The sequence below is a fragment of the Nipponia nippon genome, unplaced genomic scaffold, assembly GCF_047370975.1.
Source record: "Nipponia nippon isolate SJK-2023a ecotype South Korea unplaced genomic scaffold, ASM4737097v1 scaffold_4, whole genome shotgun sequence".
NCBI lineage: Eukaryota > Metazoa > Chordata > Aves > Pelecaniformes > Threskiornithidae > Nipponia > Nipponia nippon.
Genome location: NW_028262358.1, coordinates 75739182 through 75764162, shown reverse-complemented (window position 1 = coordinate 75764162; position 24981 = coordinate 75739182). Strand labels below are relative to the sequence as shown.

The 24981-nt window shown below is 40.1% G+C and overlaps 2 protein-coding genes across 6 annotated transcripts in view; one reads left to right on the top strand and one right to left on the bottom strand.

Moving 5' to 3' along the window:
• The window catches only part of AK9 (adenylate kinase 9), a 71676-nt gene extending 58192 nt beyond the window's left edge, over positions 1-13484 (bottom strand). For all 3 annotated transcript variants that reach the window (XM_087777078.1, XM_087777079.1, XM_087777080.1), the window contains exons 1-8: positions 13380-13484; positions 12138-12268; positions 9867-9930; positions 6562-6614; positions 6381-6477; positions 4619-4731; positions 1235-1408; positions 412-537 (exon numbers count right to left, since the gene is read on the bottom strand). In XM_087777078.1, the coding sequence (XP_087633204.1) occupies positions 412-537; positions 1235-1408; positions 4619-4731; positions 6381-6477; positions 6562-6614; positions 9867-9930; positions 12138-12254 (744 nt within the window). In that variant the 5' untranslated portion in view covers positions 12255-12268; positions 13380-13484. The remainder of the gene's footprint in view (positions 1-411; positions 538-1234; positions 1409-4618; positions 4732-6380; positions 6478-6561; positions 6615-9866; positions 9931-12137; positions 12269-13379) is intronic.
• A 141-nt stretch (positions 13485-13625) lies between these two features.
• FIG4 (FIG4 phosphoinositide 5-phosphatase) overlaps positions 13626-24981 on the top strand; it is a 74217-nt gene continuing 62861 nt past the window's right edge. Inside the window, exons 1-2 of one of the 3 annotated variants that reach the window (XM_087777038.1) lie at positions 13628-14052; positions 14304-14538. Coding sequence is in view for 2 of the 3 variants with exons in the window: in XM_087777036.1 (XP_087633162.1) it covers positions 13984-14052 (69 nt within the window). In the remaining variant the exon portion in view is untranslated. Of the gene's footprint in view, positions 14053-14303; positions 14539-24981 lie in introns of all 3 variants that reach the window. The other 2 variants (XM_087777036.1, XM_087777037.1) reach the window with 2 other exon arrangements.

Here is a 24981-nt window from a genome sequence, read left to right as displayed (position 1 = left end):
TAAGCAGGTGAGGAAGGGAATCTATTGGAGTGGAAGGCAATGGATGCAAACAGCAGATTTCTTACAGGATTGCATGCTAGAATGGACTCTGGTAATGGTGATGATACACTGGGCTCTTCAAATACTTCACTTCCTAGATTTAGGAAGCACCTGTGTTGGCAGGTATGGTTTCACTTTTAAAACTCAAAGTGGATTACTTGATCTTGACTCCAGAGTAGAAACAACACCTACAGATGACAACTTTGTATCACTGATTTCAGCATGAATTTCAGAACTTGGGGATATGTTGTAGCATGCTTTGTGCCCACCTCCATACAATAAATCTCAAACTAAAAAAAAAATGAAAACAGTGCAAGAAATTTTAAAAAAATCTTTTGTTATGCATTATCATATTATTTTGCTTTTTCTTACTTCTAAAGGGTGAAGCATTATATCCTTATACATTCCAACTCTTTCTTCTGCATTTTCAAGAATATCTTCAGGCCTCTGCACTAATTGATGCAAAAATTCTGACATCATAAGTGGATCTTCTGCAGTCTGCAGAATGAAAAGTTAAATATTTCAAGATACAGAAATAATGTACTAAACTTATTTTTGTCTTTACTCAAAAGGTAGTTTTCCAGAGTATTGCAATGAGTATTAGTCCAGTGATTGCTGACCATGATCCTGTCCTGATGAAGTGTAGTTTCTGCAAGTTGAGAGGCATGTGCCTAGAATTTGCATTGATAAATCTCTGGCCAGCATTATAAACCAGAAAAATTCAAAATGAATTCAAAATTAACACCTTCATGGAAAAAAAAGAAAATCCATTTGTAGTAGTCTAACACTGAAACCAGAAAACAAGATAGTATCCTGCAAATACTAGTAAAACTTGCTACAATAAACAGAAATTAAGAACGCTTTTATTTGCTTAGACCAAGAAACAGACAATATAGAGTCACCATTCTCCTGATACACCCTTTTAACTTATGGCAAGAAACGGTTCAGTGACTTCTGAGTTAGAAACTGAATCCAGGTTAAGCTATACAATAATCACCATTTGCTGTCATTTAAACCTACCATTTAAGTATTATCCCACATCTCTTAAAGCAGAACAGAAACTGAATTAAGATTAAAGTTGAGCAAAATTAATTCATAATGTAGTATGGTGATATTTTAGAATATCAGAATTTGTTCTGCTTAGTCTAGAGTACATAGTAATACTTTGCATTGTTTAGAAATTAGCAATATTTACCTCTTCTTCTTCCTGCTCTTCATCATCTTCTTCATCCTCTTCTTCATACTGATCTTTCTCTTTCTTATGCTTTTCAATAATGTTAGGATCCCACTGGTTCCTCTGATACACCTGCCCTGAATCAGGGTGTTGCCTTTGTCCTGATATTCTTTGGCATAAGTCATAATCTGAACACTAGCAAGGAATAATTAAAAGGAAATAATGTGTTTACTGTTCTGCTATAATAATAGTATTTTCCCTGAAACTGCAGAATGGGGGGTAGGAGCCTGTTTGGCAAATATTTGGATTCATAAACTACTTCTCCAATAATGTTCTGAGTAAACACAGAGTTTTTGAAAGCAGCAAATATTAAAGAAAGACTTAAACACCTGCATAGATTTTCCCCATCGGCATTTTATGTTCCATATCAGGACTGTAGCCACTACTTGAGCTCATTTCACCATGAAAGTTATACCTTGTAGTATAACAAGTGTAGGTGTAGTTTATGGATAAAAGTATTTTGCAGACAGGCTTGTTATTGCTCTTGCAATTAAGTGGTTTGGACTTGAGCAAGATTAAGTCAATTTTACTAGGTGCCTCTGACCTCTCAGAGCTCTACTGTGACCCAAAAGCATAGTGCCATTGTGTCAGAGGCTAAAGAAGTTCAGCAGTTTGGAGCTCTGGAAGAGTAAGCAATGGTCTTTCCATAAAAAGTCCTGCAGACACAAATTTAGTTTAACATTAAACACAGATAAATCTGGATGTGGTCGTGGTGGTAAAACTATTAATATTTAAGAATTGAGTGGTCTGCCTAAGAAGTTTATCCTAACTAAAACGTTCCTAACTAAACATCCTACCCAGAACTTTAACACTAACAAAAACATTTCTTTAAACTAAAAGCTAACAGTCTGTGACTGTTTCCACCTCCCCACTTCTGAGCTAAGGTAATACTGGGTGTGCCACTCCTATAGGCTCCACCCAGAGCCTTCTTTCTACATTGTCACATGATGTACTGTTTGACTCCTTAGAACTGTGGCTGTTAGCAAGCTGCTTAAGGAGTCCATCCATTCCAGGGATGAATACCTGACTTTGTTAAGATTTAAAGGATTGTTTTTCCTCACCTTTTTCTTTTTTTTTTTTTTTTCTGAAACAAAAAGCTGGTTGGGTCTCTGCAATCACTTAGCAGAGAACAGGGGAGCAGAGGGGGAGATGCTGTCTGAATGTTTGCTCACCACAATCATAGTTAATATAAAGCTTCTATCTGATCTGTCCTAAATTGCACTTGCATTAATACGCACTTGCAGTCCCCAGATCTCCAACAGGTCTTAAGATGGCTATCTTAAAATTCTACTATGGAATTGGGGGTGGGGCACAACGAATAATAAATAATCATTCTTCCTTTCTAAATCACTAACACCTACCCTTCAAACACGTATGAAAAATCTGAGATAACAAGAAAATATTGTAGTTGTTTAGGTCAAATTGTAACAGAAACAGAGAATTGATTTCTACAGAAAATACAGAGCTTTTGAGATCACATTGCTAGCCACAGGCACACTACACTCATCTCCTGAGGTATCCCTTGAAGTATTACAGTACCTCAGGATATTTCTATATTTCTACAGTGAGTCATACAGCTGACATGACTGCTATATGATGTAGCACATTTTGAAATAGGGAAGGAGAAATTTGATCAGATATGGTTCTTTTTTCAAAGATGCATCTTCTGTCCTGTTTCTTGGAGAAACAAAATTTCTCTAAATTGGTCTGCTAATAACAGTATTTTATTATTCCCAGAGTTATCTAGAATCTCCCTTCTTCCTTTCTTTTTGATATAATGAAAATGGTTACAGTTCTGACATATCTGTGAAAACAGCTTGAACCCACTGAAATCAAAGGCAAAATTATTAATTTGGCTTTGGAGCAAGGATTTTTAATAAGCATTCGGTCTCAGTCTTCTTCCCAGAGGAGAAGATAATGTAACTACATGAAGTCAAGAATTCTGTTTTCTTTCTAGTATAGTTAGTATCACTCTTCTATTTGTACTGTTGCACATGAAACTGTACAACATATATTCTCAAGAACTGGGATTTCTCACTATCTGGTATTAAAACAAAGCCTGACTTTCTGTAATGGAAAAGAAATCAAAACTGCCAGAAAAGCAGCAGGAAAATATGTTTCTCTGATGTTTTAAGATCTTTCCATGAGCATAGAAAAAAAGGTTTGAAGTAAGCATTCACAAATTTTCGTTATGCGTAGTCAAACAAATTAAGTCTCAAAAGTATGGAATGTAAAGAACCTTGTCATTAAAACAAACATGGATTTAAAGCTGGCAAAGTGATAGACTAGGTCCATGCACTGAAGCTTAGCATCTGACAAACCACATAGATATGACAACTAGAATCAAAATCCCAATGAGAATGGAGCACAGCACCAGATTGTTTGGCTGATTATTCAGAGTTGCCTTGGCAGCTCATTCTGCACATTCAGAGTAAAAGACGGAGATAATCTAGTTGATAATAAATAAAATATTGCAAGAGAAAGGGCCTGAACCCTTGTCCATGATTATACGTACCGTTACTTAGTCTGCATGGAGTCTGGCAAAGTTTGGTGTGGGCCAGCTAGTATTCTCCCTGGTGAACAGCTGGGCGCAATCTGGAGAGCAGCACAGGCCTAGGGCCTTTCCCAGCGGGCAGTTTGGACACGGCCACCCCATTCTGACTAACAAGACAGTTTAGCTGTATTCTGCCAAACCAGTTGGTCTGATGTCTGAAGAGTCGCTCTTGCCTTGTTTTATTTACTGCTATGGACGTAGCCAGCAAGTCCACTCTTTTAAGTTACATTGAGAAAGTCCTCTTAATCCTACACTAACAATAATTTATGTTTCCCTGGTTATATCAGAGTCACTTTTGTAAAGTATCTGGTATGTCACATTACTACTCATGAAGAGATGGAGAGTCATAAACGAGATGGATTAATAATGACTAAGAAGCAGTTTCACAATTAGTGAGTAAAAAATAAAACAATTTGCTTTCTAACTTTCATATGTGAAAAGTTTCTTCCTGAAATGCATTAATGGCAGATGTACGTGTATACAAAATCCCATAGTAATCGTGTTATTCAAAGTTTTCTCGTCTTGAAAACCTGTATCTTCTAATCGGTAGAGGTGCAACGACTGTAACTGCTACTGAAGTTTTAGGAAATGTTCATTATTTTACATAAGCAATGCTTATAATGGAACAAACTAGTGTAATTCCATTCCAACATAAAAGAGAACAATTTATTATTCCTCAATAAATACTATACTCAACTGCACAGGGGAAAATATTATCTTTTGACTTATGCAGCATATGAGTCTACTAATAATTAGGAAAATGACTAGCAAGTTACTGAAGATTACATTACCTTAATGTTAATCAGGAAATCTGGTTTTAATTTTAGAGTCTTTATTTTCTCTATTTGCTGCGAAACAGTCAGGTATTCCTCTGAGAGAGAAGGAAATCCACTGAGAACATAACCTGCCGAATACATTTTATAAAAGATATCTTTTAGAAGGTTATGTCAAATATAGGACTAGTTATCTCCTTTAAACAATACATCTATTTAGTGGTACAATTTTAAACCATGTACATGACGTAACACTTAAAAAAAATGTGCACCCATGTCTACTGCAGATGAAATACAGACAAAAAAGCATGTTGTGTTCAACTTGCCATAGAACTCTCAAAGTCTGGTAACTCAGTTAAGAAATATAAGAAATATGTAGACATTAAAGGTCATACTCAGACCACCTTCTTCATGTGCCTAGCTCAGACACTGTACTGCCTAAAAAGTAACAAGCTTTTAGTGACCTTTTTTGCCACTAAAAGACTTTGTAAAAGGCACTGCAAAAAGTAGCCACTCTGTGACACAAAGCATTTAAACTAGGAATCTAGGCTTTTTATACAACCTTTAAAGGTCTTTGCTTCTATGGACAATAAAGTGAGCCTCAACAACTCTCTGGGATACATGTGCTCCTGGATGTTAAATCCTCTCAAAAGGAGGCACTATGCACACAGTACGCATACTGAGGCACCTAACTTGGTAAGCATCCATTCACTCAGTATTCCCAATGCTGAGTCCTATTTGGGAAACAGACACCGACTATATATGATGAGCGTGGTGGTAATAATACCTTTTTCCTAGTATTACAGTGCTCAGCCCCACAGATGAACTCGTGGCTTCAAGTTCCTAGGAAAGAATTGTAACTACCAATGGCTTCATGCAGTGCAGTAAGAACTACTGTAGAGCAAGGAACTCAATATTCACGAGGCCAGAATGAGAGACTAAACAAGAATCAAACAAGAATCAAACAAGAATCCCTTGGAGAAACGGTGCATGCTCCAAATGCTTAGAATTTTATGTGATAACATTTAAATGCAAGTCTATGCAGCACAAAAACATAGCAGCAGTCTTTGCAAGAGGTATTAGGACTGAAGACTCCTTCTTTGGGGAGCTACTATCCATAGATGCAAAATTTATAGAAGAGTATATTTGTTTTCTCTTCAGGAAAGCAGGTTCAGACTCTAGCAAGATCTGCAGCACTAGTCTTAACAGCCTCAATTAACATAATCTTTCCTCAAAAAGAAGAATTATTACCACTACCAATACTATTCTCATCTAACTTACTCTCAGTGACAAAATGCAAAGGGAATAAACAATGTTGTAAGAAAAAAAAAAAAAAAGACTGTAATACTTTGCATTTTAAATAATCTACTTTCCTTCTTTTTAATTATTTTAAATGTTTACAATATTTTTGCTGGTGGGTTTTTTTATTGTTATCGTTACAGAAGTATTCAAGAAAAAAAAATCTATATTTTAAATCCTAAAACTTTTCTAACCAGATAATATTGTCAAAAGACAGTCATAGCAACATTTAAAATTTGGGGAAAATTCATTTTCTCAAAATTAACACAACATAGGATTGGCATGACACTTTCTGATCTCCCATATTGGTAAATTAATCCCTAAAATACACTCTCAGTTTATGGATATTCCACAACCTGAGGAGCACATGAAAAGATGCTTCCATCCAATACAAAAATTATATTTGAGCAGTAATGGATGCAAAGTGTGTCAAAATTACAGCTAGCTCATTCTAAGAAGTTTAGGCTGTAAATATACTTACCAAAATGAGCAACTTCTGGTGACTCAATCTTTTTCAGAATCATTTCTGTAACCAGTTCTTCAGAAATACTTTGACCTTTAAAAAGCAATTCTTGACACTAAGGTAAAATGCAAAACATGGTCTCATATAATATGTATTTATCAAGAATGTGACAAAACTTACTAGAAGATTAGACCTTTACCTTAAGCCCATATTCTGTTTCTTCATGAATATTTGTTTGAATTACTTCCAAAGCTGAGAAAGCACATCAGACAGAATAAAATTTCAAAAATTAATAAAAAATATTTTATATACGGACACGTACATGCAGAGATACATACATTCACACACACACACGTACGAGTATGTTTGTGTGCTCCAAGCAACCAGACTATTTTTGAATGAACAGCCATTATATTTAGGGCCATTATTATATTTTGTCCATCCAGAACTTGGTGCCTTCTAGCAATGTCTGGGTAGATGTTTTTCCCTACAATTTAGCCCTATATATACTACAGACAAATGCACAACAGCAGCCTTGCAGGATTGTTTTAACTACTGATTTATATCAAATTAGCATTACTACTGTGTAATCCAGAGATGAGTATTTGAGCTCAAATACTTCCCAAATTTTAAAAGCAAGTTTTAGAAAAATAACTGTTTAGACACACAAAAACAATTGTGTGTCTAAAGGGCTTTTAAAAAAGGGCTTTAAGGGCCCTTTAAAAAACCCCTTAAAAACCTACTCCTTATATAGTCTAATTATCTAAAATTAAATAAATACTAAATTTGACAGCCATCAAATTCAAAGGCCTGCCCTCTGTCTCTGTGGACAGTCACATCATATCAGAATGATCCTGGAAGTCTTTCACACTTCTATACCATTGAAATAAGCAGACACTCACGAAAGTTTTCAAGAATGACCCTTAAGGCTACATCTATATTATTAATAAACCAGGCCAGGGATAGGTCCTGAAGCTCACGCCTATAGAGCTAAAATCTTTCTCCCCAGAACATGGTGGCTGTTTTCAAACTGCTGCTACTAGTAATGATGACTGTCATGCATACTATCCTTCATACTATGACTGGGTGTTTGGGAGAGCATTATTTGCCATGGGTCCAAACTGATAGAGGGAATGTATTAACAAACAAGACAGACAACTGAAAATCAGCGCTGCACGTGTACCCTGGCCCTGTTTTATTTATGAGTATTGACCCATTCATTGGATAAATGGATAGAAAGTATTTTGTCAAATTAAAAAGACTGTGAACACCTTTCCTATTTAATCATTCTCTAACTTTGATTATTTTTTCAATAAATAATACAGGGCAGGACAGATATTGATACATTGGAGCAAGTCCAGTGGAGGGCACCAAAATGATTAAAAGTCTTGAACGTACTAGGAGAAGCCAAAAGAACCGGCCTTGTTCAGCCTGGAGGAAACAGGACAGCTCTTATTGCTGTCTAAAACTACTTAATCGGAAGGCACAAAGACAGAACCACTGTCTTCACAGAAGTGCAGATCAGACAGGAAGCAACAGACACAAGTAGGAACATGAGAAATTCCAATGGAGTAATTAGGAAGCAATTTTTCATCATGAAGGTGGTCAAACATTGGAAAGTGTTGCCTAGAGATGTGGTGGAGTCTCCATCCTTGGAGATACTCCAGACTCAACTGGACACAGCCCTGACCAACCTTCTCTAGTTGACCCTGCTTTGAGTGGAATGTTGGACTCAATGACGTCTGGAGGTCCTTTCTGAGCTTATTCATGTTTCTGTAAGTTGAATTTCTTTGTTTCTTTCTTTTTTGATGTGCAAAATGAAAAAAAACTATTAGCAAAAGTTGAAGGAATGTGTGTGTGTACACATATGTGGGTAAACCAGAAGAAGATTAAAAGAAAAGAATAGCTCTCTGAATCTACTAGAAATAAGGCATAAAAATGCAATAAGTGAGATTTACATCAGTCATTAAGAAAAAACTTTCTAATGGCAAAGCCTCTGTTACAGAGATAGACTACCTAGAGATTTTTAAAAACAAATTTGATAAGACATTTGTCAGTAATGGTTTAAATACATTCAAACAGTGTGGATTGGCTTAAGTATGTTCCTAAGGTTCCTTCCGATTTTGGTCTGATCTATGTTTGGGACCAGGTATTAATTTTTTGTTAAACAATCCTATGAATTAAAAATTCTATATTTACATAAATCAAAAAAGCACTTTACTAAAACTGATCTTTACCATATTATAATTCCAAATCTTCAACATAAGATACTTCATTTGATAAATACGCCTGTGTACTCACAGGAATAGGAAGTGTTACACTGTCCACTAGAGGGCTTTTATTAGAACAATAAAAAATACTAGGGGGCACATTTAGAAGAAAAAATGTAATGAAAATCGATATATAAAGAGTTAGCTCATAATCAGAACAACGGTACACATATATGCCATAAAATCAGATTTATAATTTGGTGTCCCCAAAGAGGCACTCAAGAAATTGCTTCATAGTTAAGGTTATTTTGTGCTTTCTTTTCTTCTACTTAAAAAGATTATATTACCCTTCAAACTGGTAGGACAAACCTGGTTGAAAAGTTTTCTTTTTTCATAAAACTTAAGTGAATGAATCAAGATTTGTGAATTATAATGTCATGGATACAAAAATATTACCAGGGCTTTAAAAAAATTACAGGTTTTTAGATTTTTTGTAGTTACTGCCGACAAAATTAGCACAAAAGAAAACTGTCAGAGGCTTAATTATTTTTTGTAGTAACCTACTTTCTTGCTGAGATGCCTCGAAATGAAAAAAAATTCTCTAGCGATGTGTTGATAAGGAATAAGATAATGTTGTAGGTAACAGGTTTTAGTCTACAGATCTTCAAAAATCTTCAATGAGAGGGACTGTCAGAAATGAAGCTGGATAGCTTAGAAAATGAAATGGTATCTTGTATTCCGGTAAGTGCATGATGGGAGAAATTAACTACATCTTCCGAAATAAGCCATCAGATATTTTTGTTTTAGAAATTTGAAAGTGCCAGCTCCCATTCCTTCCATTATTATACTGTTACAAAATTGACGCTTCTGTTTCCTAGAGCACATCCCCCCCTTGTATTAGGCACTGCACAAACAGAAAGGAAAGCTCCTCCTATTTTTTCATGGTCTGTATTGGAAAATCTCTGTGCTCTCTAGAGTTGTATGAGTTGCCTCCATCTGAACAAGAAGGGTCACATGAATCACCTTACAGGATTGGGAATATAATTTGATTATTATGTGTTACGTATATCCCCTTCTGCCAAAAAAAAAAAAAAGTTATTTTCTAAGCCTCTGTATAACTAAAAGGCCATTTTTCAGCAATTGCATTTCTGGCAAAATGGTTACGTGGTTCTTATCAGTAGTCTTTACTGCAATCGGAAACACGTCATTTTGAATTACAGGGAACAGCAAGGATATTCTAAACCAAAAGATATTATGAAGCCAACGCAATGTTCCAAATATAGCGTATGTTTACCTTCTATGAAAACGCATTTCCATATTTGGGCTAGTTTTCTAGCTAATGTTTTCTTTCCAGAACCCTTAAAATGAAAAATACACATTTAAAAGAAAAACAGGCAGAAGGAAAAAAAAACAAACCACCAAACATATTACACAATAAAGAATATATTTTCATACGATAAAAACAGTTAAAAGCTACCATTAGGATTAGGGCCTCCAAGTTATGCGCTGGGCAAACACAAACACTCTTTTTAATACCATCCTCTAGTTTATATTGCCTAGCATTGCTAATACACTGTTACTATCCTTTGCAGTTAATTATTTCCAAAGTAATTATACTGACTTTGTTTCTGAGTAACTCCATCTAAAACTCAGCTATGATTTGCCCATAAATTCCTATAAGAAACTCTTTAGGACTGAAATTTATTATCTTCAGTCTCAAAGCAAATTATGATGCAAACCAGTTCAGCTGTTTCTGAGTAAGATACATAGGGATAATATCCTTTGACTAAACCAATGAATATGTAAAAACTGCCCTTGTTAGTCCACAAATCTGGTTTAGATACTGACAAAATGTTTATCTTATCACCTACATTAATTCTGAGGAACCGACATAATCGAGAGTAACGAGGCCTCCAAGAGTACAGCTACCTGGATGGGATTTTGTAGAACACACCATCTTCCACCCTTAGGGTTATTCTCTTTTTTCAAGGGCATACAAGAAGACCTTTTTTGACAGTTGTTTGCCCTCGGTAAATTTTGCCATTAAAAAATAGTAAAAAACCACAAATAAATCATATTCACAGTTAACAGTGTATCAGCAAACACTCCAGCCTACGCATACCTTACATCTTACAGGTGTGATGAGAATATATGTATTTGGTTTTGCTTTAATGGCACTATGTTTTTAACTTAAAAGAAATATCTGAAATAAGATAGACGCTCTACACATCAGCCATATAAATAAAAGATATTATCATGAAACTAGAACATTTAATTCCCCGCCCTCTTGGCCAGGCCCGTGCAATTTCAACCCTTTGTTAAAATTTGTATTAATGTCAAGCGTTTACTGAAGGCACTGATTTCAGATGAGAATAAGTATCTCTTGTATGGTTTTTGTATTGTCTTTCAATCAGTATTTTATGCTGGTTTGGTCTATACAAATGTAAAGTTACCTTTTTCATGTAAGGTTAGAAATTTGACGTTTGTTTAAAACCAGGCGAGCCAATCCACTGTACTTTTCTACATGCACCCTTTTAGTTTTCTACATGCACTCTTTTGGGTCTCATGGTGACCATAAGGCACACTTGCTGGCTATCACCTTATATAGTCTCACTGTGATGTTCGCATCTCATCCACTTGCAGACCAGCCCCCTGCCTCCTTTTGCAGTTTGGTCAGGTGTAAAGATTTGCAGCCAAGCATTACCCAGCAACTGGAGCCAAGGAGTAAGAAAGGATGCAGACCTGTGCAAACACTGGGGACTGGGAGCTTTCCAGCCTGGTGAAAGTCTTTGAAGAAAGGAAATGTAGCCGTATCTTAGCACTATAGCACTGATTTGGGGCTTGATTTGGTGGGTCAACTGGCATTGAATTTTGGGTTGGTTGCCAGTTCTAGGTGCACACCATTTATCTCTCTACCTGCTAGGCAGCGCAAAGCAGATTTCCATACAGTCAGTTCAGACTCTGTTGTGGTACCTAGCGGAATCACACACAAATGCAGAGGGCAAGCTGCTAGAGGACCTTGTGTTCACACTGGAAGTGGGGTGCTCTGAAGGCACCTTTCATGGGCAACTGCAATGTCCAAGAGGAAAGCGGCTTTCAGGGCACCAGTGCTGTTTCCTGGAGTGTGAAGCAGAGCTTCCACTGGAGTTTCCAGTGGTGTGTTTAAGCACATACCAGATTCAGTATAGACATAAGGCAAACTTCCACCAAAAAAGAACCTCCTTCAGCAAACTGAGGCACTAAAGTTTTAAAAGTGAGAATACTGAAATAACATAGAAACAATCCAGTTGCCAATGTGAAAAGAGAAGAAACTTTTTGAGCAACATGTGACTTTTAATTACAGTAATAACACTTCTAATTGTAATTGACTGCTCACTCAGGCCAAAAATTGGCCTCATTAAATGAGATCAGAATCTTTACCACACTCTCCAGGATTTGCAAAGTGGAAAAGATAAAAAAGTAGGTCTTTGATCTTTTTGGCAGCATCAATAAAATAATGTTTTGAAAGGAAAAGTAAAATTGTTAGCAGAATATCTGAAGAAAAAACTTCTATCAGACATCTTACTGGCTTTCCAAGGATAATTAAGCAAGTGGGCTTGGACAACAGAAAGGATTTTTCAGCTTCATCTTCATCAAAGATGTCTGCAAAGGGCTGAGCTTGATTTTCCTCTTGTGAAGCCATAAAATTATCTAAGACTGGGAGAAAAACAAAAGCTTGTTATAAAATACAGTAGCTTACATATGTGTAAAATGACACATACTTAAAAGTGGAACTTTTAAGGCAAATTGCTTTGTAACAAAAGCTGTTATAAGAAGAAAAAGTATTTAGAGAACATACACAATGCACCTATTACTAAGAGAAGAGTCGCTTCTGAAAAATAATAAAAAAAAAATTCCCAGCTGCAACTACATAGATGTTGATAATGACTTCTTCCTGACTCTCAAACTGCCTGTAGTTCTTTTTTAAACAGCACGTAGATGTTGCATTGCCTTTTCCTTCCTGTTCCGATTACCACACAGTTGTAACTTCTCTCTCGTCCCTGAAATGGGCCATGGCCCTGGTAAGACCTTTGCTTGTGAGCTTCAGACACAGAAGAGCCCCATCGTGGTCAACGGAACACTCGCTGTGTCCACAGCAAGGTACACGAATAAGGCTTGTCAGAATTAAATCATGGTTCATGATCTGTTCTGTAATCCTCTCATAAAATCTCAGCTCTTCCAGGACTGCAAGAGATGGCACATCCAACGCTACGCAACAAAGTGAAACAGAAATAATTTCCTAATTAAAGTCAGCTGGAGCAAAATTTGGGTGGGCCTTTCAAACAAATGGCGTCCAAAAACGTGAGGAGCTTGATGAAGCATGGTTTGAAGAAGGCAAAACAAAACCTTGCTTTCTTTACCCCTGCTCCCACCAGTCATTTTTAAATTAAAAAAAATCTACTTCAGGATGAAAATCTGAAAAAGTTTGTTTTGAGACATCAAACTGAAACCTTCTGACACTTACAGAATAAGACCTTTTGAACGATAGGGACAGTGTTTTAATACTAAAAAAAACCACTACACACAAACCAACCCTCCATTTCTCTCACGGAAAGTCGCTGGCTGCACTTCACCTGGCGTTTCCAGCTGTTCCACTCCGTCCCAAACCTTTCCAATTACGGGGCGATTTCCTAATTACAATAACCACCCCAACCAAACCAGAGAAAGAAGCCAGACCCGACCCCCGACCCCCCCCCCCCACCCCCGCTGTTCCCGCCCCGCCAGCACTCCCCTGAGGAGACGGGGCTGGAGAGGACGGGGCACTTACGTTGAGCGAGGGTCGGCGGGAGCGGGCAAAGCGAGGGCCCAACGGCCGCCGCGCGCACCCCGCCGCCACCGGCTCGTGTACCTCCGTAACCCGGGCAACCGAGGAGCCCCGCTCCTTCCCTTCGCCCCGCCCCCTCGGAGGGCGGGCGCAGGCGGTGACACGCCCCCCCGCCCCCCCCCCCCCCCGCGGCGGGCGGGGACTTCGGAGCTGTTCCTGGTGCTGACCCTGCAGGCGGACCCGCCGCGGGCGCGGCCCGGCGGGAGCAGCGGCTGACGGCTCCGCCGCCGCCGCCCGGCCTGCCCCGGCCTGTCCCGGCCACCCGCCCCCGCCGCGCCGGGAGCCGCGCCGCTGAGGGGCCAGGCGCGACGCGGCTCCACCGCCCCCTCCGGCGGCGGCGCAGGCGCTCTCTCTCCTCGGCCTGTGGGCGCGCCTGCGCGGTGGCGCGCCGCCGCTTCCGGCTTCCACCCGTCCCGGCAGCGGGCAGTCGGGGCTGGTCCCCGGTTCCCGGTCCCGTCGCGTCCCCCCGCTCCGGCAGGAGCCCGGCAGCCCCCCTGCCCCCGCCGTACCCTGGGGCCGGGCAAGGCCCGAGCCCTGCGCGGCCGCCATGCCGCCGGCGGCCGCCGCCCCCATGATCAGCTCAGTGCAGAAGCTGGTGCTGTACGAGACCAGGGCTGTAAGTAGCGTCCGCCGCCCCGCCGCCGCTCCCCGGGGCCGGGGGGGGGGGGGCCCGCCTGCCGGCCCCCGCGCTGCGGCCGGGGGCTGGGGCTGCCGCGCCGCGCCTGGAGCCGGGCGGCCCCGCTCCCCGCCGTGCGGGCTCGGCCCTGCCCGCGGCTGCTGCCTTCGCTGGCCTGCAGCTTGTCAAAAAACTGTTCCTTTTCTTTTGTTGGTTTGGTGTTTTTTTTTGGCCACGCATCCAAAACATAGGAATAACTAAAAAAAAAAGAGTTTTTAGAATTCCCGTCTTCACCGTGTCTCTGCCTCGTGACGTAAACGGAGAGCCGGTTCCTGACGTCAGTGCTGTTCGCACGCACAAGCCCGCAGTCCGCGCGAGGCGGAGCCCGCAGCGGAAGCCCCGGCAGCGTGGGTGCTGCAGGCGGCGGGGCCGGGGGGCTTCGGCCCCACGCTGCCGCCGCCGCCGCCGCTGTTGGCGTTTGCACAGGTACCGCCGTTTGCACAGGTACCGCCGTTTGCACAGGTACCGCCGTTTGCACAGGTACCCGCCTGCGCCGTCGTGCGGCGGGTGTCGCTCAGCCAGGCCGGCGGTGCTGCCTCCTGCCATGGGGAATTAAAACCGGGCAGCTGAAGTTGTCCGGAGTTAAAGAATTAAGGTTTGAATTAAGAACTGAACCAGGATGGCCGAAGCGGTTACCGCCCGCGCCTGGCTGTTCGCTGCTTCTGAGAGGTTTGAGTTCTCATCGGCTGAATGGCTTGCGGGGCAGCTTCCAGGGTGTTCAGTCTGACCTCTGGAAGTAAGCTCTTCAAGATTTTTTAGCATTCCTGAGTGTTCTGTTGCAGAAACCGGAGGGACGTGCTGTTCACAGTGCTTTTTGCCCCGGGCGAAGTGGATGGGAGTTTTGAGTGGTAGTTGCTTCTTTAGCCATGTGATGAGCACCACGTGTGAGTCAGGATCCGCTTCTTGGTGTAAATAACCTGAGATACTACCCCTGTGTTCATTTATCATCCTTTAGCTCCCAATCAGATATCTTTGTGTAGCTTCTCTTGTTTCATAGTACGTTGTTTTTTCACTTGAGGTAGTTTTGGATAGAGTTAGGTACTGTGGCTTTAAGTGCAACCGTTAGCTCTATTTCTAAGTTCAGATGTTACCTGTAGTGATAACAGAAAGATAGTTTTTACACTGAAGTCAGTGTAGCCTCTTGAAAATGTACCAAAATGGCAGATTAAAGCATGCAGAATTACCGGTACCAGTATTCTTGCTTTCCAGAATGTCACTTGTCTTCACCTATGACTAAAGGATTTTTGATGGCTGCCTTAATGGCATCTTTCTCAGCATTGCTGGAAAACACTGTTGTTTTATTTTCAGCTAAATTATTGCTACAGGGGAGAAGGGCAATGGGGAAGTATGATTCCTGAATCAAGTCCTGAATTCCTGAATGTAGTTGTTCTTGGCTCACAACTCGTGCTACTTTTCAGATAGCTGAGATTTGGCTTTCTGTGACTGGTATGCATGGATATCTGGCTTAATTTTCTCTGAGCTTTAAGGCTCAGTTGCTCAGAGACTATCTGCTATTTACAGAGACGATATGAAGCTTTAGGGTTCTGTCAGCAGGCTACAATTCTCTAGGCCTCTCAAGTTGATCCTGTGAGTTCAGGGACCACAGTCTTTCACATCTGGCTAGTGTAGCTGGCACTATCTGCCCGAGTGGGCGGGTTTGCCCGTGCTTTGCTGTGTTCAGAATTCAGTAAGGGGCAGATCCAGCAGTCCTGATCGCTCAAGGAGGCAAGATGGTTTTGCTCAGCCATGAGAGGCAGTGGTTTGTGGACCACCTCACGTCACTTGAAATGTCTCAGCTGAGTAATGGTGTCTCAAAGCTGTTTATTCAGTCGCTTCTTGTGGGGGATGTAAATGGAATATTTTCCCTGAATATGGTTATATATTCTTACTAAAAAAATTTAAAAGTATGCTATACTACTGTGAGTTGCAGTCCTTTGAGTTTTGAAATTCCAATTCTAGTCCTTTTTTTCCAAAGGAAAAATGCTACAGGAATCATTTTGGAGTAATTATTTGAAAAGGGTTGATGCACTTTAATAAAATCACAGATTCGTGTAGGTTGGAAGGGACTTCTGGAGTTCATCTAGTCCAGCCCCCTGCTCAAAGCAGCTTCAATGAGACCATGATGTCAGGGCTGTGTCCAGCTGAGTTTTGAATATCTCCAAGTATGGAGATTCTACAGCCTCTGCAGACAACATGTTCTAGTGCTTGACCACCCTTAAGTTTTAAAAAAAAAAAAGGGGGGGGGGGAGAAATTCCTTATATTAGGTTGGATTTTTGCGTGTTTCAACTTGTTGCGTCTTGTCCATCCACTGTTCAGCCCTCGGAAGAGTTTGGCTCTGTCTTATCTACGCCTTCTCATTAGATAGTTTTAGACAACAGTAGGGTCCTGCCAAAGCTTCCTGAAGGCCGAACAAACCCAGTTCTCTCAGTCTCTCCCAGTGCGTCATGCGCTCTGTCCTCCTGATCATCTGGGTAGCTCGATGTCTGTCTTGTACTGGGGAGCCCAGAACTGGACTTCAGGCTTGATCAGGTCACAGGGAGTTTTAGAGGGAAACTTGCTGTTCCAGCTGATTCAGTGTCACGTTGGGCTGCTGACAGAAGTTCCCACTTCTTCTCCCCAAGGTACCGCTCAGGCAGCCTCCTTTGCATAAAATCTCACAATCATGCAGTCGCCAGCTGTGACAGTTAGTCACTGATATGACGGAAGCATCACCCAGAGATAAAAATTGAGTAGCTTTCTCCTGGCTCAGGATTTCCCTAAGGCCATATGCTAGCTAGGTACAATGTAAGCATGTGGGACCAGGAGTTATACCAGATATAGGGTAACGTGAAACTATGTCCAAAGATTCCTTGTGGAGACCTTGAGTGGGCAAGGAAGGGATGACTTAAGTTGTCAGCAGTGGGGGAAACAGTGGAGTTTCTAGTGATCATACTGCTTATTCCTGTAGAACCCCTCTGTGTTAAAGGAGGAAGAGATGAAATGGATGAGAAAGTGGAAATGGTTATGCAGGTTTTTTTGGTTAATTTTTTTGGAGTTCAGAATACAGTAGCATTATTTAAGTCAAACAGGAAAGGCTCTGGTAGCGTTATTGGAGTCAACCAAGAAAGACTCCTAGAGGTGAGGAGAACCGAATTCACAGTGTCAATTGAAGCAACAGGGAGTAAAATTCTATATTTTCTATTAACATTTTTATTTAGGGTAGTTGCTGAGACCTACCTTTTAAACTGATGCTTTGGGTCAATAAGTACGACAGAGATGTGAATTGTGTTTCCTGTTTGTTCTGGGAAGTTGAAGGCTTGTTTAGAAGTAGTCAGAAAAATGAACTGAAACAGTTGTATTCAGATCAATGCCAATTATCTTTCTTTTTATGCATATATCTACTGCTGAAATGCACATCAGAGGGCAGTAAAGATATTTCAGCAATATGGCTAACAAGAAACAAAAGATGTTTTCCTCTCTTCTTCAGGAGAAGATGCAACTTTTGTGTATCCCCCAAATGAAGCCCACCTGAAAGCTGTAGGTTAGTTCATTGGAAATTATCATTCCCCTGAGGCGGTGTGATGTTGAAGTCAATTTGTGCCATCTCTATAACGGCATATCGCTTGCCTATCTTTGAGGATATTATGAGGCTTAATTAGTATTGTTTTATTCTAATCAGGTTCTTCTACACTCTCCATCTCCACAATATCCAAATGACTTGCACAAGCTTATTAAGCAATGTGACTAGCGTAATTACCTGTAGATTTTTCTGCCCTTTTCCCCAGGGAGAACTATGTGTTTGTTGGTTTTGGTTTGTTTTTTTTTTTAATTTAATTTCTTCTAAAAATAATTTGAACGCTTTTATATTAACAAAAACAAGGTTTGCTTATTTACTGCTGAAGTTAGTCTGTGGTCAAATTGGAGACACTTTAATGCAGAAGATGATTTCACAGAAAAAGCTACAGAATTTTTACTGAATTATGAAGTGCATTGATTTATACAGATGGTTATCTGACACATTTAAAAAATGTTGAAAGTAGTGAACAATCTACTGGGCAACCATTAGCTATCATAATTTTCTAGCTAGAAGTGGCTATGAAATTTGGTCTCTCTGGAATGGTTTCATTAGCAGAAGACAGCCCCTCTCGGCTGACTGTCCTATTCCCTCTGTAATGGTGTTCAAGGAATGGCAACGACGTGATGGAGTTGAGACAAGAGAAGGTGTTTTGTGAAACTCAGGAAAGCACTGTTTCTATCTTAAATGTCTTGATATCGTGCCAGATGAATGGCCAATCAAATAGAGGAACTTAATCAATTGGTGTATGTGGGATCTGAGACAACTTACAAGTACAGCAGATACTTGGTGGAATAGCGGTGATGAGAACATCACAAGTTTTGACGCATATGTGCTATTCAAGCAGAACGAAAATAAAGTTCAAAAGTGGTAGCACCACACTGCATGTGAAAGATGTGCCTTCAAACGTCTGCCTAAGTTGTTTTGGCAACATATGTTTTATTTCTTCTGTCCTGGGTGTCATCACGTAGCCATTAGATCAATAGGAGAGAGATGCTCTTAGAGATTTTGTTTTGTTGTGAATCCACTTTTCTGGATGGAATGGTGATGAGGAGTTTGTGGATAAATGATCACAAACTGATGTACTTAAATGTAATGGAAGGATGAAGAAAAATAGGTATTTTCTATCACTGTTTTTCAAAATGACGTTTGTTATGGCCCTAAAACTAAATGAGTATTTTTCCTTGTTTAAAGTGTGAATGTGCTTTGAGTATGAATGTACTGAACCAGTGGTGAAGATAAAATGAGTAACAAGACTGAGGTTATGAAAAAGGGAACAATCAGTCTTGGGGTAGAAATAAAATTTTTACATTCCTATGTTTCTATTTCAATATATTCACCATGCTGTAGCTGAAGGGTAATATTAACTCCATCCTGGAAATTTGAAGATGTAGGCGTACTAAACAGCAGAATGACTCTAAATATTTTCAAGTTGTTCAAGTCAAGGGTGGTACTGTGACTGGAACATGACAAATGGAATATTTAATACATTCTGAAGTTCTGTACATAATTTTCTGTAGAAAAGTAATTGAAAATTGAGGTAAATGACATAAAATGCAGTCTAGACTTACAAAGATGCTATCAGATTAAGCTGGCTTTGCACATCGTTGTCTAAAAATCAGGTAGCCTTATGTATTTAAATCTTTGCCTTCGCTAATGGAAGAAGGGAGGTTAGTAGAGAAGTTAGTGTGAAGTGAATAAGGAATCGTCTCATAGGGTTGATTTTTTTCAAGTAATGGGTTTAAGGCTGATATACTTCAGCATTTTCAGTAATGTTATTAGCCTGAAATGTGGGTCAGCTCTGATTAGAGTTTTGAAATATTGCAAATAATTATGATAATCAGAGTGCAAGATAGCAAGAAATGATGACGACCGTCAGGAGTAGATAAAAGTAATACTTTGAAATAGAATGGTATACTATAAAACTTCATGCACCTTGGGATAGATTACACACCAATAAAAGTTTGTTGAGAGTTTATCAATTTAGAAGCAGTGGAGGAGGAGGAGATCGGGGTGTTTTATCTGAAGAAGGGGTGGGAGGTTGAGCCGGTGATGAAGTACAACTCTGAAAAAGGCAGGTGTGGTCTTTTGTGGTATGGTCATTAATGAGAAATGCTAATGTATCTCTATAATGAGACCTTGTATGATATATGGTGTACACTTTCTGTCCATATTCATTTAAGAAATAAGAATTCAACCAGGAACAGGTCCAGTGAGGGTCCAGTGGTGTAACATAGATGCTAGAGATGTCTTGGGCGGAGCAAAGGGACAGCAAGATTTCTTTAGTCTGTTGAAATGAGTGCTGAAAAGGGATCTGGTTACTTATGTTTCTTAAAGTGTTCCAGCAGAATAGATACTAAAGAGGGGAGAAGTATTTGGCTAAAGGAAAATGTATGGACTGATGATTAATAGATTTAGCTGAAAATTAGAAGGGAGAATCTTGAGGAACCCCTCAGTGGAGCAGCAAGAGCAAAGTCCTGTTTGGGACAAAAAAGCTTTGGTTGCCCTGGGACAAAAGGGAATTACTGAATGCTGTGGTCGTAGGATGCAAAGTGGGTAGCCATTCCTATGTGCCCTGAGAGTGGTGCTTGGCAGGGTGCGTTCTTAAAATTTCTCAACTTGAAAGAGCTTCTTTTGAAGATTTTCAACAGATTACAGGAAGCAGACAGCATGCCAACAGAATTTTTGCTATTTTCAGGTACCTCTTTTCACCCCTTATCATCTCTTCCTTTCTTCATGTCATTCTGCCATTTTCTATGAGAGGTGAAAGATAAACACTCCCTGAATTGCTGTAGGATCTATAGAAAGAAAGAACATAGTAGAGTTTTTGCTGTACTTTACATCTAGGTGTAACTGTTTTTCTCCCCTTCTTTCGTGTAGTAGAGAAAAAAGGCTGAACCTATACATTTTTTAACCCTATTTAATATCTTGTTTATGCCTTGAAGATTTCTGATCTATAATCAAGTTCAATACATATTAAAACTACCACAAAAATATGAGGAAAAGGCTTTTTCTTGCATAACTTTATGCCCGCTGTGAAGGAGGATGGAGGTCTGATGGCAGGTGACAGTTGCTGTCGCACTGCCCAGTTAAGCATAAATTCAAGTAGAGAGATAATAGTGTGCTGATCCAAAGTCAGCATTCGCGTGAAGGTTTCTCATCTGGCAACCCAGCGTGTTTCTTTAGTCCGACAGAAAGCGTGACTAGCACATAAATACCGTCCTGTATTGGGTGCAGGTATCCGTGTGCTGGGGGCTGCAGGGCGGCCTCTGTGAGGAGAGGCCGCGGCTGCCCAGTGCCAGACATGGCCTGTTCCAGCCAGCTCCAACCCACCCACCGCGGGGCACAGCTGGGCCCCGTGGCCAAGATATTGGAGCCTCTGTGATAACATATTTGAGAGAGAGTAAAAAATGCTATGCGGCAGCTGTGAGAGAAAGGAATGAGGAAAATTGTGAGAGAAAAGGCTCTGCAGACACCAAGGTCCGTGAAGAAGGAGGTGCTGCAGGCGCCAGAGCAGAGACCCCCTGCAGCCCCTGGGGAGGACCGTACCGGAGCAGGGGGATATTTCCTGAAGGAGCTGCAGCTTGTGGAGAGGATCCGTGGTGGAGCAGGGAAACGTGTGAGGTGGAAGGAGCAGCAGAGAACTGTTATGAACTGACGGCAACCCCCCCCCATTTCCCACCCCCCTGCGCTGCTCAAGGCAGGGGGAAGGTAGAGGAGTGCTAACATTTCTTAATGATAATTAGTCTATACAAAGAAGCAAATCATAGGTTTAGACCAGGAGTTCTAAGAAGTAATCTTCTTAAAAAAAAAAAATAAAAAAAAATTGTGGGCAGAACGTTTGATTTCAGAACTATTATCCTGCCATTATAAACAACAATTTGAAGTAAGAAGATTTTTAATTTGTTTACACTCCTTTTAGAAGAAGCTATTTTTATTGGTTTGGCTGAATCAAAAGATTGACAAAAGAAGGTGTAAAGCCTTTCAATTAGATTGCTTTGGTTAAAACTCAGTCCCAGGTGGAAATGACTAATGATCATTCCTATCTTGTTGTTGCTTAGTGATAATTGTGCAATAAATTAAGCTTCATTCCTGATCTCATAGGCAAGTACCTGCATGCTGCACTGTCATGGTTGATGAAGCGCACTTGTTAACAAGTTTCAGCGAGGCCAAGGGCAGACTAAACCTGGAAACAGCATGTTTCATCTCAGGTGATGGTTAAAGAACTTGGGCAGAGTAGTATGAAGAAGTCTGCACAGTTTCTCCTTGTGTACTGTTCCATTGAGAAAGTACTTTGTTGGTCAAGGTTTCCATTTATCTAAATGCATTGGCTTTGCTGTGGAGTGGAATTGTTTGAGACATTTGGAAGATGCTTCAATTTATTCAGTTCAACTTAGTAATAAACCGAATAAGGATATAAACTCCCAGAAAGGTTTCTGTAGCTTACCTGTGGATTCTCATTTCTTTTACTGTAATGATTTTGCTAATCAAAATAGTTGTAAACAGTACAGCACATTTTAGCTTTGATTAATTTTCCAATTCTATTACAACATCAGAAATTAATTTATTTGATGTTACATGCTCAGTGTTGTGTTGATTTGGTATTTTTCTTTATTCTTTCCCAGTATTTGTGTGATGACAAATTTAATTGCAGTACATGTCAGTGATATGGTTTTATTTGTGCTCCATATCATCCAGTAAAAGAGATTTATTTATTCATTAGATGCATAAATTAGGTAGCAGAGGCAGCTAATGCTGAAATGTCTTTTTTTTTGTTTAATTTTTGCATTGTTAGTTTTCATATCGTCTTTGTTTTCATTTCAGATCTTGAAGGTTGAATATAAGCTGGCATGTCGTGCCGTTTTTCAAGTAATTCCAGGGTTGTTGATTGTTAGCCAGTCTGAAAACTTCCGAAGTAGAAGTCTAATTTTGGGTTCCTGGTTTTGAGGACTAGTCCAAATTCAAAAGTTTTTTTAGATGTTTCCTTCTTTACTACTTCCACAAGAATATCCTCTAACATGCAGTGGGTAAGATTCCCATTTGCTAAATCGAGATTTCCCGTTGCCTGACCTTCTAAGAAGGTGGCTTCTTTAAGTCCATTGAGACTGTTCTCAGCTGACCTTCCTTAATGCATTACACAGCCTAGCTTTCTAACTTAAAACAAAACCCCTCAATCACCCCTTAAAGGACTTCAAAGAGAGCTTGTTAAGCACCACTCGTTATGGTGGTTGCTGCCATGGTCTGCAGATACAGTTACTTCTCATCTAGTCTAACTCTGCTGCTGTTCTAAGCAGCAGCACTGAAAGCTGGCACTGTAGCTGTGCATAGCTCGCTATAGCAGCTGCCAAGCTGATGTGAGTGATGCATTCCTTATAGCGCTTCCTTATGTTTTATCAGTCTATTAAAATGGAAGTGGAGAAGTATCCATCTGAACTTCCTTAGTAATAGCATTTGCAACTCTATATCCCCCCCACCGTGTCATGTGCCATGGTCCAATTTTAAGTATGGTCTTTGGACCAAACTGTTGTTTGAACAAGCATCTTAAAGTTGTACTGTTCTGGTTTTATTCAGGATGACTTCTCCATAACCATAAGTGTCACTTTGGGAAGAAATCAATGCTCATTTAATGAGCTGGACATGGGGGGAGATAGCTGAGCTGTATTGCAGTATTATGGACTACTTAAAATTGTTTAGCTTTAATTAATTAATGATTTTCTACAAATAGAGAAGCAGCGCTCTTAAGATGCCACCTAACTTGTCATCTGTGTATTACAAATTAACGTGATGTTTCCCTCTGCCCATTCACTTTCTACCGCATGAAGAAAAAGGCGGTATGATGGCATGGTCTAAGCAAGCGTCTGTCTTGGTAGTTTGGTGTTTCTTGCTGGTGGGTGATACCAGCAGAAGAGCTCCATCCTCCACCTTTCTGCCATTCAGTGCCATGCAGTGGGGGCTCCAACCCGCTCCCTGTTGTTATGATTTCCCTCCTGGGAAGCACAGATCTTGGCACTATGGGATCTCCTGCGGAGGGTGCTCTGAGGGGGGCAGGCTGGGGAACCTGGGCTGTGCATAGCAGTACATTGCTGCTAAAAAACCAGTAGGGAACAGTTTCTTGTGCTGAAGTGCTGCCTCAAGGCTTCAGGGAAAGAGTGCTGCGATGGCATATGACTTTGAAGGGCCTTCTTTACTGTCATTTAGGAGTAAACAGTAAAATTTGCCACTCAGTAAGCACTGTAATGTCAGCATACAAGGTGGAGCTAGGAATTGGTGGTGTTTCCTTTTGTAGCTCTTAAAGTACTTTATTTTCTTTTTTGGAGCTTATTGACTGTATAGATGCTTTTGTGATTTCAAGGAAGCTGAAGAGGGCTTTAAATTCTTCTTTTGCTTTAAATATTTTGACAGTAAAGATATTTCTTAACATCTAATTGGTATAGATAATTGAATTCTGAGGTTTGTATGGATGTTGTTATTGATTTCCTCTCCCACATCTTAAATCCATGTGACTTTTAAAGTTAAGAGCTGGCTGCATAGATCCACATGAATTTGCCATGCTTTCCTACTAGGCTGAGCATTATTAATGAGTTACACCTTGCTGTGTGGTAGCACCACATTGATTAAATGAATTAGTAAAATGAGACCTGCTTATAGCAAGTAAGTCCTGCAACCTGTGCTTACTGTTAATTGCTCTAAATGCAAGATTTCATTATAGTTTGATTCCCTAAAATGAGAAATGGACACATTATATGTTTATCTGTGGTCTTTCTTTCATATTTTAAATGAGAAATAAAGCTAGTTGGTTTTTTTTGTTGTTTGTTTGTTTGTTTGTTTTTTAAAGTAGTATTTTTAACCAGCATGGCTGGTCAAATTAAACTTGAGTGTTGTGGAAGAACATCAGTGAGAAGTCTATCATAGCAAATATAAATAAAAAATGAAGAAAACTTGCAGTACTGAAGTACTTACAATTTTTCTCTGTTTAGTACGGACTAGGAAAGACTAGTTGGCAGAAATAGCAGTGGACTACAATATGGTAACAGGAGTTTTAGATCATGAAAAGTTACAAACGTGTGTATAAGCTTCTGCTAAATTTTACAAAGCAAATGGGAAGACAGTAATGGCTGGGGCAAAGCGTAGTTGGGCAGTGCCTGGTGCAAGTTACTTTTTTTTTTCCTCTCTAAACAGGTTTTCACCTTTCTTCAATTTTTAAATTTTTTCCTCCTTGTACAGTGGAGAGAATGAGGTCTTTTAAGTTGTAAATGTTGACTCTATGCAAAGGTACCTACCTAAGGTACTGATGTCTAAAACAGTTTATACACAG